Source organism: Danio rerio, chromosome 20, assembly GCF_052040795.2.
Source record: "Danio rerio strain M-AB ecotype USA chromosome 20, GRCz13ab, whole genome shotgun sequence".
NCBI classification, from domain to species: domain Eukaryota; kingdom Metazoa; phylum Chordata; class Actinopteri; order Cypriniformes; family Danionidae; genus Danio; species Danio rerio.
In genome coordinates this window covers 38717501-38736320 of record NC_141040.1, presented here as the reverse complement: position 1 = coordinate 38736320, position 18820 = coordinate 38717501, and the positions used below count along the sequence as shown (strand labels likewise).

The window sequence follows — 18820 nt, the reverse complement described above, 5'->3', positions numbered from 1 at the left end:
CAAAAGCAGTCAGAGAACTGAAGAGCTCTGGGACAGAAAAGTGCCCGGGGGAGTTTTTCATCCTCTCATCTAATTTGTGCTCTATAAATTCATCTTCCCTAATTCTTCATGTAGTCCACAGAAATTTGTTTCAAACAACCATTAATGATTCCTCCCTTTCCTCAGTAATGAACGTTTTTCTGACAATCCTCTGGTTCTTTTATGTACCTTCTGAAGGCCTGATGGCTTGCACTGCACATAATCATCCATCCACTGGTCTTCCATTTCTGCCAGCTCCAGCTGAAGCTCCTGCTGAATGCTGGAAGGCACATCTGGAAGCTGGGGGAAAAGTGGACACTCCATCTCAATGTGAGGCACTTGCAGCAGAGGGTAAGGGCTTTCCATGGGTGTAGTATTAGTTTTGAGGAGCACAGGGATCCGGCTTCCTCTCTGGCTCTGGAGAGGGTGATATTCACAGCTTTTAAGCAGGCTTAGGGCCACGTCAAGGCCACACACAGAACCAGGTTTGGACTCGGGCCTTCTGACAACAGATTGTTCCTCCTCAGACTCTAGAAGTGGGAGCTTTAGATAAGATTCTTGGGTAACATCTACAGCAGTGTCCAAAGACTCCACAGAGGAGGCAGGACTCACTCCGACTGGCTTTAGTTCACATGATTGGTTGTTCTCGATGGGTTCTGGTGGAGGAGCGGATGGAACAGTCTCTTCAGTGTTGTCCTGAACACTACCAGAGTACCGTGTGGAGGGCCCACAGGAAGTGCTCCGACCTACTTTTCTGGGAACCTTGCAGACAGCCTCATAATCTGAATCGGTCACTCGCAATGCAGCGCAGCCTTTACACTTCCTGGGACGTGGACCTGAAGCGGCATCTGCATGGTGAAGAGGGCATTGGTGGTCTTGAATCTGCTCTTGAGGGCACTGCTCAGCCCAAGACTCATAGACAGAGTATGTGAGATCTTCCTGCAGGAGGGCACTGTATTCAGCTTCGGCCAACCTGGCAAAGTCCACCACAGTAGCGTCTGTGGCACCTCCATCCACTCCCAATTCATCAGTGTTGTTTTTGCGGTACAGTCCACTGATGCACTGCCTGAGCCTGTCTTTCTCCAACAAGAGCTTCTGCATCCGCTCCAGGGATAAGGCCTCCACCCTGGCGATCACAGTGTCAAATCGGTACATTCTGTCCAGCATGAAGGCACACTTGCTGCAGGCGAACTCTCCTCGGCCATCCCGGGTCATTTCTCTGCCCAAAGCATAGGAAAGCAGCACCTGCAGACTCAGCTTGGCAGTTGGGTGAAAGATCCATCGCCGCTGGTTACCATACAGCTCCCTTGCACAAATCCGACACACGTCCTTCATCTTTGAGTCCAACATCATAAATGTTCAATTGAATAACAAACTAAAGATTGTTTCAAAATTAAACCATGAGTGAAAGTGAAATAAAATCTCATGGCATGTAAAGTTCCTTCTTTTCAATTCTTCCTTAATGTCCACCAATGAAAAGGAAGACATCTATGGTTTTAAAATGTACTAATATTTATTAATTTAAAGATACTATAATTTTAAGTCAGGTTGTTTATCACAGATGAGATAACGCCTTTAATTCATTCCATTCAACCCACTGTCTTGTAATATTAAACGTCCTTAATTATGTCACTGAGGTCATTCTTTAGGCAGATTTACAGCAGCAAACAAATATCGAATTTGATGTCGAGATGCTCGTCCTCGTCAGAAGAGATGAAGACGCGTGTTTTGTCCATCACCCGCGCGTTCCCGATTACGTTTCATTCGCTCTTCTGTGAAGACGCCGACATGACAGGACATCAGTTAAATCCCACCGTCCGACTCCAGTTTGAAAAACGTGTCATTTTATATAACCGCCATTACCCCGGAGTATAAACGGAAATAATATCATATTCTATCCCCGGGTCGTCACACTAGAAGGTTTGACAGCAGTTTGTGTGTATAATGTACACACAGCTGAGCAGCGGACGATGTGGCAAGAAAAGAGAGAGAGAGAGACAAAATGGCGCGTACTATTTCCAGAACAAAGAGGGGTGTCAAAATACCAGTTTGTACAAGATATAATACAAATTTAATGCGCAGGAACGGCGGTTGACTCCTGAACACACATCGATATTAGGGATACGCCATAAATCGCAACTGTATCAGTCATTGCTCGTAAACGGAGTTTTTATAAATTATCCGATCACCCCTCGCTGTGTGCAGTGGTACCGGTCAAACAATGGGAACAAGCCAAGCGAAAGATGACACTACTTTACATACTTATTTCCATTTTCGTCAAAGAAAGTGCGGCTGGGAAAGTGATTTATTTACATGGCTTCTTTCTTGTTTCAATCTAATAATAAATTAATTAATATGGTTCAGCATTGATTGTAAATGACAGCAGTAAAGACTGTCAACTGGTAATTTACAAAGTGTTAAACACACAGATTTGTTATTAGACCTAATATTCATGGTTAAACTTGAATATTTGTTTACATTAGCATCAACATTGATAATAATACATGTGTAATTGTAAGGGGTCTATTAATTACTGTAGTTCAGCACTGATTGTAAATGACAGCAATAAAGAATGTCAACAGATAATTTACAAAGTTTTAAAAACACAGATTTGCTATCAACGCCCACATTATGAAGACAGTCAGATCCATCTCTTATCAGGTAATACAGATTCTACTGATTAAAGCAAGAAATCACTAAATGATGTCAGTTTTTATAGCGACATCTGCATGTTCTGGTAGTTTGTGTAGTGGATTTGTCTTTTGAATGTCTTTATAATTTACAGAGCCTTGACAGAACACCAAAACACAAACTTGCCTCAATCAAAAACCTATTTGTTCTAATCAGGCAAATGTAGCATTTTCTCATTGTTTGCGTCAGCCAGTCACAGTGACGACAAGGAATTGTGGAGAGACGGTAAGATTAACTGCAAGTTTTCATAATTATTCAGTGTACAGCGTGATGTAATTGTTTATTTTGAGCTCTAAATTCACGGCAAAAATCACTTTGAAGAAATATTTCAGTTCTTTGCTAAAGTTTACCTTTGTGTTTTACTCTCTGACCCAATGGTAGCAATTTTTGGCTGCTCAGATTTTCTGAAGACTCTCAACCGAAATGTACAGTTACAAGTTTAGTATGGCATGATCACAGCAAAAAAAAAAGTCTCTTGTTTCTGGAAGAAAAATGTTAGGCTTCTTTTTCTGATTGGTTTCTTGGACTTACCTCCACATTTGGAAATAATTAAATATACCACTTCTGGGAACTCTGCGAAATGTGAGAAAATTAGGGATCCAGTCCTTTTTTTTCTATTTTCTGAAGAATTGTACGTTTTTTTCTCTCTTTCTTTACATCCTTTGCTGTGTCTTTTTGTAGGTCATATATGTCTTGTATGTCACCATTTTCCCTTGTTTCATGCTTTTTTTTTTTTACATTTCGCACAGATTATTGTTCTATGATGGGTTTGTCTTTCTGTTCATTGTTTTTCTATGTCTGCAATAACTATAATAAAAATAATTTTTTTAAAAACCACTTTGAAAATCATTCATTTACTTCCTTTTTGGCTTTATTAATCAGGGGTCGCCACAGAGGAATGAACCGCCAACTTATACAGCATATGTTTTAAGCAGCGGATGTCCTTCCAGCTGCAACCCATCACTGGGAAACATCCATACACACTAATACACTATGGAGAATTTAGCCTATCCAATTCACCTATACACGTCTTTGGACTTGTGGGGGAAACCAGAGCACCCAGGGGAAACCCATGCAAACATAGGGAGAACATGTAAACTCCATTCAAAAATGCCAAGCTTGAACCAGCAACCTTCTTGCTGTGAGGCAATCATGCTACTCACTACGCCAGAGTGATGCCAAGTACTTTGAAATATTTTAACATCGAGACAGAAAGTGGTGAGATTTTATAAACAGACATCATAGCCCTGCCAACCTGTTAAACATGAAACCAAATACTGCATATGCATAATATTTTATCCTGTGGCATGGAAAAAAAAACATTAACCACAGGCGACTAAAGATCAACACTAAAAAAATCTAATAAAAACTTAAAACACAAAATTGTAAATAACTACACTAAAATAGCTTGTATTAACTTTTGAATTTAAAATCACAAGTTCTATTTCTAAATACAGCATTCCTTTATTTAAGTTTTAAAATTGATATAAATGTATTTTCTTAAATGCTTTTCAGCTTGTTATGATCCTGCACTGTCACCAGATGTCACTCTCAGCATTTACAGACATTTTACAAAAATTGGACCAGCACTCAAATCACACAATCGTTTATTATAATCATAGACATGCATCTACACTACACTATGCATACGTTTTAAACTAATCATATTAAAGATTAATACTTTTACATATTAAAAGAGTCTTACTTCCATCTCCTGCTCTGTGCTGCTTTTTTCATGAACAAGTTCTTCTCTGAGGGTCTGAAAAACAGTAAAATGATGTAGCCCGTGCCTTGACAAAATATGCCAAAAAAATGACAATTTTACTGAACTTTTAGACCAAAAAAATCTCACATTAAGGTAAATAATAAATCTGTCGGCACTCCATGTCAATCAATAATATTTGTTAACTGTGCTATTTAAATAGTTTTATGTTAAAAGCACTGTAGTTCTTAATTGTGACAGACAAACAATATATTGCATTAACATCTAAATGAATTATAAAATATATAAAAGAAATGTATAGAATAATACTAATATTAAGTGAAAACTATCAATCAGTGACAGAGATTTTCAGCAAATTAATTTGTGTATCAAACAAAAACTGTATGTTTTACAGGGTTCAACCATTTCCTTTGCATTAGCATTCATTTTCTTGTTTTATAAACATCATAGAGTGTTTATACAGTGTTAAACCATTTTAAACTCATATGAAGCCAAGGCAAACTAAATAGAAATCTCCATGTGTGTGTGATTTATACCCTCACTGTAATGAATCACTCCTGCATGTGCCGTGGTGCCATGACCTATTTGAAATGGCATGACTCTGTGTGTGTGTGTGTGTGTGTGTGTGTGTGTGTGTGTGTGTGTGTTTATAAATACAGTCTGATATCTGAATCTATTTTCTCTATGAGGGTTGAAGAGGGGCCAGAGGCCAAAGTGACCTACTTAGATGCTGAATTATAGTGAGTGTTGATTTACAGTAGATCCAGATCACGCATGAATGATCACATATAACTCATATTGACTCATGTGCAAGGTTGTGTATGTATATGCCCAAAAGCATCATGTGATGACATGTTATTAATTATCAGAGCGCATGAAATCTGTTTTAGTGCATGAGCGTCCTGTCGTAGATCTTACTTGTGTGTGCTTCTCTTTCTGCTGGAGGCTTTGCACTTGCTCTTCCAGTTGAGTTAGTTTTACAGTAAGGACGTCCCGTTGTGAACTCAGATCAGCTGCTTCTCGCTCTTTCCTGCATACGGTTTCGTTCAGTTCCTCAATCAACCTAATTGAAAGATAAAGAGGAATGGGTTAAAAGATGTATATTAAATTTCATTCAATAATAGAAACCATAGAATAACAAAATGATGTTTTGAATGGCACTGCTGTAATATTTTACCTGTCCTTCTTTGCCATCTCTTCATACTGTGCCATGACAGGCAAACTTTCATTTCCATCCTGCATTACTGTCATCATCCTATTTTCTAGGTCCAAACAGCGCTGGGACTCAGATTCAGCCATAGAAGCCATTTTTTCTGCTTCATCTCTTGCCAATCGAGCCTCCTGAAGAAAAAAAAGAAATAAAATTCAATGACGTAAAATGCGATGATTAAAAAAAATACATTTATTGGATTAGAATTACAGTAAAAATTGTTATGCTAATTGTAATGAAGCATAATTATTAATATATTTAAATGTAATTTATTCCTGTGGTTGCAAAACTGATTTTTTACAGGGCACGTGATGCTTCAGAAATCATTCTAAAAGGCTATCCAACGCAACAAAAAAAATACAAAAAACAGTTGTGGTCATGGGTGTTCAAGAGTAAGTAAGCATGAAGCACCTCCTGCAGAAGCTGGATCTTAGTCTGCAGAATCTCTTGTATGTGTCCGGTCTCCTGCTGTCGTTCCTCACAGCGGCGCTGGACCTCCACCTCATTCTGACTGCTCAGACTCTCTGCTGTGGTTCTGTGAAGTGACACAATACAAACAAAACAGCTTTAAAGAACAAATAAATCCATTTATACAAGTGAGAAAAAGATGCTTTTGAAAGCTGCGAGTTTAAAAGCAGAGAGTCTAAATCTAAATTATTACTACTGCCATGCTGAAGTAAAATATCCAGCTTAGGCTTAATCTGAAAGTGCACCATGTTTAAAACTATTGATTCATCTATAAAAGAGTCAACTCATAGTGGTTTGAATGAATCGCCGATGTAACGAGCCAGTGAGACGTCGATAGAGAACTCAAGCCTGCCCATTTGCTGTGCGCGCAGACCTGGAAAAAATGTAACCCCCCTGGTCCCGCCCACAAACACTGTAGCAGATCCCGCTTGAATCAAGTTGCATATACGCTGTGCTCTGAAGTGTGAGGGAAAGTTAGTGTTATTTTCCCTACCCAAAGACAAGGCTGTGAAGAGTCAGTGGTTGAAGTTTATTATTGCAAAAATACCTCAGCATTATAGCCCCATCCTTGTGCTGTGTTCCTGTCATTTTTCTGACGAGTGCTACAGCAATCTACAGGCGTACAACGAGGCATTCTTCTGCCGTTTGTTAAAGGAAGGATCAGAAGAGACAATTGTTGTGTGGGACTTTGTCACAGCTTGACAGGATCTTTACAGTACACAGTTCATATATCAGTTCCTTCCTCCATTTCACAAGTGTAAGTAGCTTAAGTGCGATTATAATGGTTGCCTCCTTGTATTCTCTAGCTTGCAAATTATGTATTTAATTGTGTTTTGTTACTTGTAACCGATTGTACTGTATCTGGTTAACTTTTTATGTTCTCATATCCCATCTTAAGCCACGTTGAAAATGTGACGCATGCTGCTTTATTTACCGATTTAAATGTTTTTTGAGCTTGCGATCCACTGCAGTTTCTTGTTGCTACGGCCAAGTTTCAAAATAGTTTAGCTTTTGCCACTGAATGTGTGTCACTGTTACTTATGTTTACTTATGGTTAAAAATAGAACAATATACTGGTGTTACACTGCATTGCTTTGACGCACTCCTGCATTGGGCTCACACACACACCTGCCAACATTTGTCCCTGAAAACCTTGCATGCATATCAGACTGTTGTTGGAGACCCCCAAAACCAAAATATAACCCTTTTAAATGCATAATAGGGGCTCTTTAAAAATTGTAAATACATTGTGAGTTAACAACCTAACAAAGAACAATTTTATTTTCATTACCTAATATGAACAAAGTTGAATAAATTTTGCAATAAAGGTAATGTTCATTGTTTATTTATGTTTGTACATACATTAACTAAGATGAACTAATACAACCTTATAGTGAAGTGTTACAGATAAATTTGTATAATAATGAAATGACATATTTATTCTGACCTGCATGAACTAAAATTTCTAAAACAACAACTGATTGTAATACAATTTATTTTAAATTAAATGACAAAACCACTTGCTGACAATTAACAAAAACAAAGAATAGCACGTAGCATAATACATGTAAATGTATATATTTAATTCCTTTATTATATAACACATTTCACAAGCTTTGGCTTAATTTATTGGTGTCCACTGGAAAAAAATAAAGTGAGAATTCACCACAATTGGTCATGTTTGACTTATTTAATCTTTGTCCCTGACCATGTTCATACCTTTCCCACTCTAAAAAGAGTTTCCATAGGCTATTAAAGCAAAAGAAGCGAAGGTGAGTCGTAACCATCTTTGCTCATGCCTCCTTTGAGATGTGTTTAATAGTTTGTTCTGAGTTTGAAAGGTGTTTCTCTGACACTTTAAGTATTCTGGAGTGTCTGAGAGCCTCTCACTCAGCCCAGTCCTCTAAAGCCCCTTCGAGCACCTCATAACGGCTTTTCCAGGTCTGTTTTTGAATGTGATGATGGCTGCGGCGTTGACCCCACTGTAATTGTTTGATCCTGAGCAAATGGCTCCTTTGGGTTTTTAACCAAGCTGTGCCAGAACATCCATTACTGCATGATCGTCCCGGTCAGCCTCTGTATCAGTTAGTGTTAGCAATCACAGTTAGTGATATCATACAGTTCTGCTCGGTTTTGTAGTCCCCAGAGAGCCCAATGTTGGTTTGAGGGGAAATTACGAGGGGAATTTTCGCTTGACGGCTAAAGACTGAGACTCAGGTCATTGGCAAACACATCATCAAAGCCATACAGAGCGTGTGATGGAAACGACACTACGGCAGAGCAATGATATCACCTGAACAATAACACAAAGGAAAGGGGTCTCATTTATAGGTGATCCCTAAAAGAATAATGTTGTAAACTGAAACTTTACTGACACTTGTCCACCCAACCAGACAAGAACAAGCAAAGCTTCTGCGATCAGGTGAAAAATTTTGAACCCTGCGTATGTGATGATTAAGTAGTTCTTTATATGTTTTACTGAGAATTAATTGCTATAGACAATTGCACTTTTATTTTACTATTATTTTTTATTTTTTGCAGTTTTGGTATCATTGTTTTGTATAATTAAGGTTTTTGTGGATTGATATGTACACTTTTATTGAGATGGTATAGAAAGCAAATACTTTTACATTGTTAAAAAAAAAAGATTTATTAAAATAAAAGTAAATCATTTGAACTTTTTTTATCTAAGAATTTAAAAAAGCTTTTAGCAGCACTGCTAAGTCTGTTTCCAACATTATTAATACTACTAATAATAAATGTTTTAAATTAGCATATTAAGAAGCATGACTAAAAATTCAGTCTTACCATCATGTAAACATACAAGTATAATAAATAGATGACAAATATTTAACAAAACCCCAATATACTTATTCAATCAAATAGAAAAATCGGTAACACTTTAGTTTAGGTCACAATCCATGCGGTTTACTACTGACTTATTACCTACCTATTAAAAAGATAATAACTGTTCTTTAATAGTAATAAACCAAAGATATTTACATTAGATGTCGCCTACCCTGTTGTTGTCTATTGAAAGAAAGTGTCAATAGAGCTGCCATTTTAGTATAGGGTAGCGCTTCTTTAAAATGAATGCGGGACCAAGGTACAGTGGAGGACTGGCGATCCGGAGTGATGATATATATATATATATATATATATATATACTATACATATACTATATATATATGATCAGGTGGTCAGTATGCAAATATTTCTTTTAATTATGAAAATTATAATTTTACATCACTTACCTACATTGATGGATAAGTGACCGCACGGGCATGTATTATCCACCCTCTCTGTTAAATTTGATCTAATACGTGTCTTGAAACACACCCTCTCTACTGCTTTCACTTCTTATTCTAATGGAGGGAGCGATTCATTTGTGTATAAGTTCCCGTTATGAACGACTCGTTCACTTAGCTGATAAGTTTCTAGTTTCTAGCAATATCTTGTTGTCATATTTCATTTACCTGGTTTGCTAATTTTATTCAACAAAACTAGCATAAGCTGAGTATTTAGTGCGAGTTGGTGTTTGCCTTATGATCAGTGATCAGTGCAGTAAGAGACTGTATTATCATCAATGCTTGTTTAGCACAAAAGTTTGTGACACAAAAACGTAAAAAACGAAATCTTACCTATGAAATGTTCTGCCTTTGTGCTTTGTTTTCTTTGTTTGCTTGTAATTACACTCGTACACAGCGCTTAATCCAGCACCTTCACATTGGTTTTGGTCTTAACTAGTCCGGTTGAATGACTTTTGTCCTAGGTGCACTGTACAAATGTGGCGGCGCTATTGACGCATGCTCAGGGTCCGTATTCGATATCTAGTGTATATATCTATGGTATTAAAGTATGATTTTATTCTACATCCTTAATCCTACCCAAAACCTAAACCCAACTTCTACCTTACTGACTAATTATAAAGTTTATTAAGCTAGTAGTTAGTTAGTAGTAGTAGTAAGTTAATGCTTTGTTAATACCATGAATTGTTACCTAAACTAAAATGTTACTGAAAAACCTGTTACAAAAAGGTTACAGGGGGCATGTGGACATTTCATAGGGTGTTGTTGCCTGTTACCCCAAACTTGATAAGTGTCTGACATGGACTTGGCGGTGGGCTCTGGTCTTTTGCATTTGGCAAGTCAGCAAGATAACTCACATATGCCTATAGAGGCAGTTATGCTGATAGTATTTGGCCACTGACCAGCATTTAGAGTGAAAGAGAGGATCTCCAGACTGAACAAACAGACTGTTTTTCTGAATATACAAGGCTTATATACACTCTTAAATTTATAACTGAGGTGTGTAAAAGTAACTAGATTTAATGCTAAGGATTGACAACCATATTCTGCTGTGTGAATGTATTTTATAGTCATTCAAAACACCTGAATGTGTGGATTTCTTTTAGACATGCATTTTGACTATATATTTCAAGGAGTAAAAGTACATGGTGACTGCACCGTGCAGTTCATGAATAATTTGTCTTCCATAAGTATATAAAAATATATTAGTAATATACTGTAGATGTGTGTGGTGTTTTACTTACAGTGCCTTGTCAAACTGTTCCTGTCTTTCCTTGAGGTCTTGTTTCAAACTTTCCACCTCAACCTTTAGCTCGATGTTCTGAAAAAAAAAATGAATAAAAAATTTTATGAAGAGAGTTTTGCCGTTTTCAGTGTTTTTACATTTTTTAGGTCATTGTAATCAAACTTTAAACTCTTCTTCCAGCTAAATCCTATAATTCAGGATCGGGATAACCGTTTTTGTTTTGTAGTGCATTTGCGTGAATTGAAGCATTGAAGTGCATAAATTTCCATGCTGCTCTACCATACTGATTTGCTTATCCTTAATCTAATTTATATTTACAAATTAGAATTTAATAAATATTCTCTAAGAAATTCATGCCACAAACTTTATTTTTAACACTACTTTTACCAACAGACCTTTGCAGTTTTTCACTGAAAAAAATTGCTCTAAAATGTTCTTACATTTTTAAAAGTCCCATTTTAAACTCTTCTTCCAGCTAAAGTTAAAAATTGTAGGATCTGGAAGAAAATTTTTTCTTTGCAGTGCATTTGCATCTATTGCATTCAAGCAGTAAAGTGGTTGAGTTTCCATGCTAAATATATATTTAGATAATAGGACGTAATAAATATTCTATTAGAATAATAGTTAATATGCAAAATGCAAAATATTAAAAGAGAGTTGTACATTTTTGATGAATCTCCTCTGCTGAGTCTGCATATGGCAGCGTGAGCTCTCTGCACGTGCAGCTGCAGTCTCGTGGCTAACAGAGAGACCTTAAAATAGAAGAAGAGACGCCAGACACCTGCTGTTTCACTCTCTCTGACATGCACTCAAACCTGACCCGTCGACTTTTCCCTTCCCAAAATGCACCAGGCCACAGCAACAGAGACTTTTTTTTAACTCTCACCACCAGCTACTCAATGTATCTGCCAAGAGATCAGTGCCTACTAGTACTTGTGTGTGTATATGGATATGTTTCTGAAATGATACACATCCCATTACAGTCCTCAGACATGCAGTTTTGCTGGTAAAATTGTGTTTGATGAATGACAGCACTGTCGGAAGGTGCTGCTGTCATGTATCAGTTTGTTCTTAATGATTAATGGGGCCTTTATGGGTCAGTGGGACTAATGTTTGTTTTATCGGGTTCATATGACAAGGTCACACAGAAATAGCACATATAAATTTTGGTTGTAAGTGAGTATAGCTAAGCAAAGCTATTTTAAGACCAAGTGCACATGAATGCAAGCTCATCTAATTAATCAAAATTAATGAGATGGTTCAAATCAAGTATCTGCGATAAAAATGTGGTTTTCATTACAATATTAATACCTCTTGTTTAAATATTATAACCATGCAACCAAGGAATAATGGGCCTCCATATATTAACTGACATGTTATTCATAAAAATATACTACAGGGGTCCAAAAGTATGAGATCACTAATAGACATGATTTTATTTTGCATATTTATCATTTAATATATTTGTTTGGCTACACTGTAAAAAAATTATATGACCAATCAGTCATGACAACATGTTTTTAGCTTATTGTAACTTATTAAACTAAGTTAATCATGTTCTGACTAAGTTTTATGTTACGCAAGTTAAGTCAGTTTAACAAAATATAAGTTCAATGGACTCATAAGATTCATTAAATTCAGCTTAAAAGTTTAAGGCAACCAGGATTTTTTACAATGTACACTGTAAAAACATTATATGCCAAAAGTCAGGATTACAATTGTTTTTTTGTTACTTTAACTTATTTTAAAAAGTTAATCTGGTTTCAAATACATTTTTTAAGTTATGCAGAGTTCAACTTAATAATTTAGACAGTCTGATTGATAATGTCACAATCACCAGCGATCTAGCCCATTTAGATTGCTGGAGAACTACACATTTGCCAACAATTAAACTACAAATTCCATCATATCTTACACCAGTTCCTGTTCACCTTTAATTGCAAACACACACAGCTGAAGCTGTTCAGAACTAATCAAATGGGCTATGAAGACAGCACACACACACACACACACACACACACACACACGCACGCACGCACGCACGCACGCACGCACACACACACACACACACACACACACACACACACACACATTGTTGCTGAGTCTTGTTATAATGTTACAATATATTACAAGTAACGCCTTGCCTTGCCTTGTACTGGTCTATGCTTTGTTTTATTTGTTTTACGTTGTCTGCTGCCTACCTTTGACCATCTGCCTGTTTAAGACCACGTCTCTGGATTTGCCTGTGTACATCTGTTTGCTCCTGTGTTGACTGTTGCTAGCCTGACCATTCACTGCATAATAAACCCTGTATTTGTATCCACACTTCTGTTGTTAGCATCCACTTTACGTTACAGATAAAAGTTGAGATGACTAGAAAAGTTAATTTGATCCAAAAAATTAAGGCAGCAAGATTTTTTTTTTCTCCCAGCATTAGAATTTGACTGAACCTTTCTGGTTTAATAAGTAGAACTCTTTCCCTTCCATGTTTTCAGGAAAAAATAACTGACACTTCCAGGAAGAAAAGAGAAAATCTAAAATAATAAACACTGAAGTTGCTCCAACCAGGAAACCCATTGCAGACCTTTTCTCAAATCTAATAAATGACATATACCTATGATTAACACAATGTATTCCACTAGATTTAAGTACATCTGCATATTGTCTTAATTATGATGTAAAAATAATAAGCTTTAATTGAGAAAATATATTTTAATGAAAGATTTTATGTGGATCTTGAAGATTTCATTCAGTGGTCTTTAAGGTGATATCGCAGTTTTTGTGATCTCAGACTTTTGGACATGTATTTGCAACTAAATTCTGCCTAAACATAGTGATGCATAAGGATGCTGGAATAGTATGAGGACAGCAGCTGCTAGAGTGTCACCTTCACTTCCACAGAGTAACCAGACCCAACCAGAGTCAGTCAGTCAGTCTATCACTCATAATCCAGTTTTTTCCCGTGCCGATAGTCAGTTTGTGACAGGTGCAGGAGACTGCTGATCTGAATTAATGTTGTTTACTTAAATAAAGCCACACGTCCTGGCTGCAGTTGTTGTACACTGCATAGCTTAGAAGGTTCAGTGCATGCTATTTTAGGTTTTTGCATTTGCCAAGCAAGCAAAACAAATACTGAAGAACTAGAAGACACTTGTGGAAAGAAGTACTTTACAATTTATTACTAGATTTAGTGAAACAAAACATTTATTCAGTTTATTAACTGCAATATTTCTCTGTCATATTTTGTTGGTACAGTTTTTATTTGTTTAATTGCACAATTGCTCTTAAATTGTGGTAAAAATAATAGATTAGATAAGCGATAGGTTTTATTGTGACATCCTACAATAATATTAGGTTTGTGCAATAAGCCTAAAATATTCAATATTCAAACAATATACAACAAAATCCAAAAAAAAAAAATAGTCTTTAATTGTTTTTAGTATTGTAAAACAATAATCTCAATAATCTGGGGCTCTTTATTGTAATTATTTATATTAAATAAATAATAAATATATATATATATATATATATATATATTAATATATATATATATATATATATATATATATATATATATATATATATATATATATATATATATATTAATAATAATTAAAGTGGTTTAGGCCTTTCATTGAACATAAATATGACAGAAAAATCTGCAGGCGGTGCTGGTGTCTTTTGTACTTTTGCACTGAATTTTTCATTCAAATCATTTCAATAAAAAATGAAGCAAGTGTTTTAACAATTTTAAATGGCAAGAAAAAAAAAAAAAAAATATATATATATATATATATATATATATATATATATATATATGCGACGCAGTGGCGCAGTAGGTAGTGCTGTCGCCTCACAGCAAGAAGGTAGCTGGTTTGAGCCTTGGCTGGGTCAGTTGGCCTTTCTGTGTGGAGTTTGTATGTTCTCCCTGCGTTCGCGTGGGTTTCCTCCGGGTGCTCTGGTTTCCCTCACAGTCCAAAGACATGCGGTACAGGTGAATTGGGTAGGCTAAAATTGTCCGTAGTGTATGAGTGTGAATGAGTGTGTGTGGATGTTTCCCAGAGATGGAATAGCATCCGCTGCTTTAAAAAACGTGCTGGATAAGTTGGCGGTTCATTCCGCTGTGGCGACCCCGGATAAATAAAGGGACTAAGCCGAAAAGAAAATGAATGAGTGAACGAAAGAATTAATTTAATTATAACAGCTTTCTAATAAGCCTAGTTAGAAACATAACAGCTTTCTAGTAGGCCTTTCTAATAGGCCTCATTATGCAGGACAATTTTGTGATTTGGTTGCAAATGGAGTATAATAATCACACATTGTTTTATTATTATTATTTAATATATTAAATATATTATTTCATATATTAAATATATATTTTTTTATAATAATTAAAGTACTGTTCTTATGTGGGTTTAGTGTTTTTGTGCTGGTTTAGGCCTGTCATGGTTGATGTCTTTAGGACTTATTCACTGAATTGTTCATTCTAACCATTTCATTTAAAAATTGAGTATATTAACAATCTTAACTGTTCAACAAATAAAATAAAAAATAAATAAATAAATAAAATAAATACAAAATTATACAGCCATATTTTCTACTTTAATATACTGAATTATGAGGCTATTTAACAGCATTCTAATAGGCATCATTATACAGTTTATATTATGGGACAATAAACACATTTTGTATGTTTTTTGCAAAGTGAGTGCAATAGTTAGTTCACACATTGTTTAAAGCTAAAACTATTACAATATTACCATAAACAAATAACCGCACACCTCTTAATATTGTCACAAAATATCAACATAATGTTCAGTAAACTCCAGTAAAATGTGCGACTGGCTCCGGTCTTTTCTTTTCATCATTAAGAGTGCCAAAAAACATTTGCTATTTTCTGCAAGATAATTATAGATTGTTTGTGGCTAATAACTGCCTGCCGAAAACAATGGACACACTCACCCTGCGGTGGACATCCTCGCTGCTGCTGTCCTCAAACGTCTGCTGGAAACGCTCCTCCAGGAAGTAGATGCGAAGCTTAAGGCTGAAGTTCTCCTTCTTCAGGTCATTGAGGTGCTGTGAAATAGTACGGTAGCCGTTAAACATGACCGCTCGCTTTACATTGGGGTTCTCAGACCCCTCATACTTGCACCATACTGCCTAAATCACACATTCACAATGAATGCAATTACACAGAAGTCCTACAGAAGTCGATTCAGATGTGGTGGGTTTTCTAGGACAACATCAACATGTAATATGTGAACTGCAAGTGACACACTGAGGGTCCTCCTCCTCATGTGAGGTATGTGCAAAATGAGGAGGGCTGTCACTGTGATATGGGGGTCTTTTTTTACTTCAGCAGCCACCAGTAGCACTTGATTCTAAAATTCACAGGCATGCTTGATGTGTGTGAACTGATCCAGACAATAAAATAGAAACGCAGATAGACAAAGAGGTAGACGCTTACGTGTTAAAAATCACAAACTCCTCTTTCTGTGAAGGGATTTTTCAACTGCAGTCCTTAATCTGGCAGTTTTTACAGAACTAAACCTGTTGCTCAAACTTTTCCTCAAGCTTTTTTTTGCTGTCATTGTAAAAACTGTCATTGTAAAAAAAATTACTGATCGCCTTAAATTTTTAAGTTGTATTAAATTAACCTTATGAGTTGTTTTAATTTAAATTGTATCAAACTATTACTTAAAACTGTATGTGTAACTTAAAACATAAAAGTTAGAAGATTAATTTACAAGATTAATTTAGTTGAATAAGTTGTAATTAACAAAATGATATATTGTCATGTCTGTTAATGATCTTATATATTTTTTAAAGTGTGTGAGTTTCGTGATGAATGAGACTTTTTTTAACATGCGAATAAATCAGCATATACATTTTTGAAGGAGCAACAGGAACTGAACGCTAATTAATTGCAATGGCTGCTGAAAATTAAACTTTGACCTCTAACGTAAACAGAAAATACTTACTTTAAATTGTGATAATTCACAAAATTGACATTTTTGACTCTATTGATGATCAAAAAAATTTATCTTTTGTGCACATATGGGATTTCTTTAAAATATCTGTACATTTACTGTATAAAGAAGAATGAGTTTACTACTTTATTACATATTTGAATGCATATATGCATGCCAGGAATGACCTACTTAGATATTTTTTACATATTATGTGCATTTTATTTATGTTTATTTGGTATTGTGCTTAACCATTGGAGGGCAGTATGGCACTAAACGTCGCAGAGAGGACTTTTTAGTGTTATTTTTAGAAGGTTTCCTGAACTGTACCAGCTGTCACTGAGGAATTCTGGCCTGGGATTCCTCCTTCATACAGTGACAACCTTCTCAAACCCTAACCAATATATAAACAAGAACAACAGAGAGAGACCGGTTCACTATTTCCCTATAAAAGTGTCAAATGCAAGCGATGATCTTTGCTGCCGAGTATATGAACAGTGTTTGTCGCAAGTTGACTAAAAAACATTCATTACAAGCATTGCTTGACAATGTGATATGATTTAGCATTAAAATAAAGGTAAATGTTTTGTAATGTGTATTCTCACCGGCCACTTTATTAGGTACACCTGTCCAACTGCTTGTTAACAAATTTCAGCTAATCACATAGCAGCAACTCAATGTATTTAGGCATGTAGACATGGTCAAGACAATCTGTTGCAGTTCAAACAGCATCACAATGGAGAAGAAAGGTGATTTAAGTGACTTTGAACATGGCATGGTTGTTGGTGCTGGTCTGAGTATTTCAGAAACAGCTGATCTACTGGGATTTTCACGCACAACCATGGTAAGGTTCGAATTTGGCGTCAACAATGACAGCATGGATCCATCCTGCCTTGTATCAACGGCTGGTGGTGGTGGTATAACTGTGAGGACACTTTGGGCCCATTAGTACCAACTGAGTATCGTGTCAACGCCACAGCCTGAGTGTTGTTGCTGACCCTGTCCATCCCTTTATGACCCCATTGTACCCATCATCTGATGGCTACTTCCAGCAAGATAATGTGCCATGTCATAAAGCGCGAATCATCTCAGACTGGTTTCTTGAACATGACAAGGAGTTCACTGTATTCAAATGGTCTCCTCAGTCACCAGATCTCAATCCAATAGAGCACCTTCGGGATGTGGTGGAACGGGAGATTCGCATCATGGATGTGTAGCTGACAAATCTGCAGCAACTGCGTGATGCTAACATGTCAATATGGACCAAAATCTCTGAAGAATATTGCCAGTACCTTGTTGAATGCCAAGATGGATTAAGGCAGTTCTAAAGGCAAACCAGTACTAGTAAGGTATACCTAATAAAGTGGCCGGTAAGTGTATTATATAATAATATATATTTAGTTTTGTGTTTCTACTGTTTGTATAATTAATAATTATTTATTATTAAAATTGTATATACTATAGAAATTATTACAATATAAATTTTGTATTTATAAAATATTATTTATATATAATATTATAAAAATAATAATAATAAATATTAATTTAACATTATTTTATTTTAATAAATTTTAAAATTTTAATAATTTACTATTACATATTTTCATTTTTTCTTATTATCATTTTTATTATGATTAAATGTATTATTATTTTTATTATTAGCTTTTTACTTCTTTACTTCTTTAATATTTCTTTATTGATTTGTTTAGCTTTGATGTTTTGATTTAATAGTAGAAATTATGGTAAACAAAACACACTTTTTGGTAAAATAATACATTCAGAACTCACAGTAAATATGACAAAAAGACTTTTAAGATTTTGTCTTAAAAACAAATGTTTTATTTTACTTTAATATTAACCTTTTTTACTGTACAAAGCTTAACTTGATAATCAACTGTAGTCAGTTTGATGTAGTTTGATATGACTAAAAACTCCTTTGATTCAACAACAACAAATTTCAGGCAGCAGCTATTTTTACAGTTCTCAATACAAAATTATAGCTTAAAACATACATGTTTAATTAAAAAATATCTAAAGAATCAATATCAAAAATCAATAGATGTTTAACATAAAAAATGAAGCTGACTATGACTGATTGCACTACAAAAGGAAATATAAAATGCACAAAAGCTTAGGCAGACTAATCCTCAAAGCCTAGCAAAATTGGGAATGACACCTGGAGAACAC

General features: G+C 35.6%; 1 protein-coding gene across 58 annotated transcripts in view; it reads right to left on the bottom strand.

Moving 5' to 3' along the window:
* pde4dip (phosphodiesterase 4D interacting protein) overlaps nt 1–18820 on the bottom strand; it is a 107131-nt gene that overhangs the window by 44504 nt on the left and 43807 nt on the right. For 34 of the 58 annotated variants that reach the window (XM_087297589.1, XM_087297582.1, XM_087297595.1 and 31 more), the window contains exon 1: nt 208–2005. In XM_087297589.1, coding sequence (XP_087153715.1) covers nt 208–1371 — 1164 coding nt within the window. In that variant the 5' untranslated portion in view covers nt 1372–2005. 58 annotated transcript variants of the gene reach the window in all.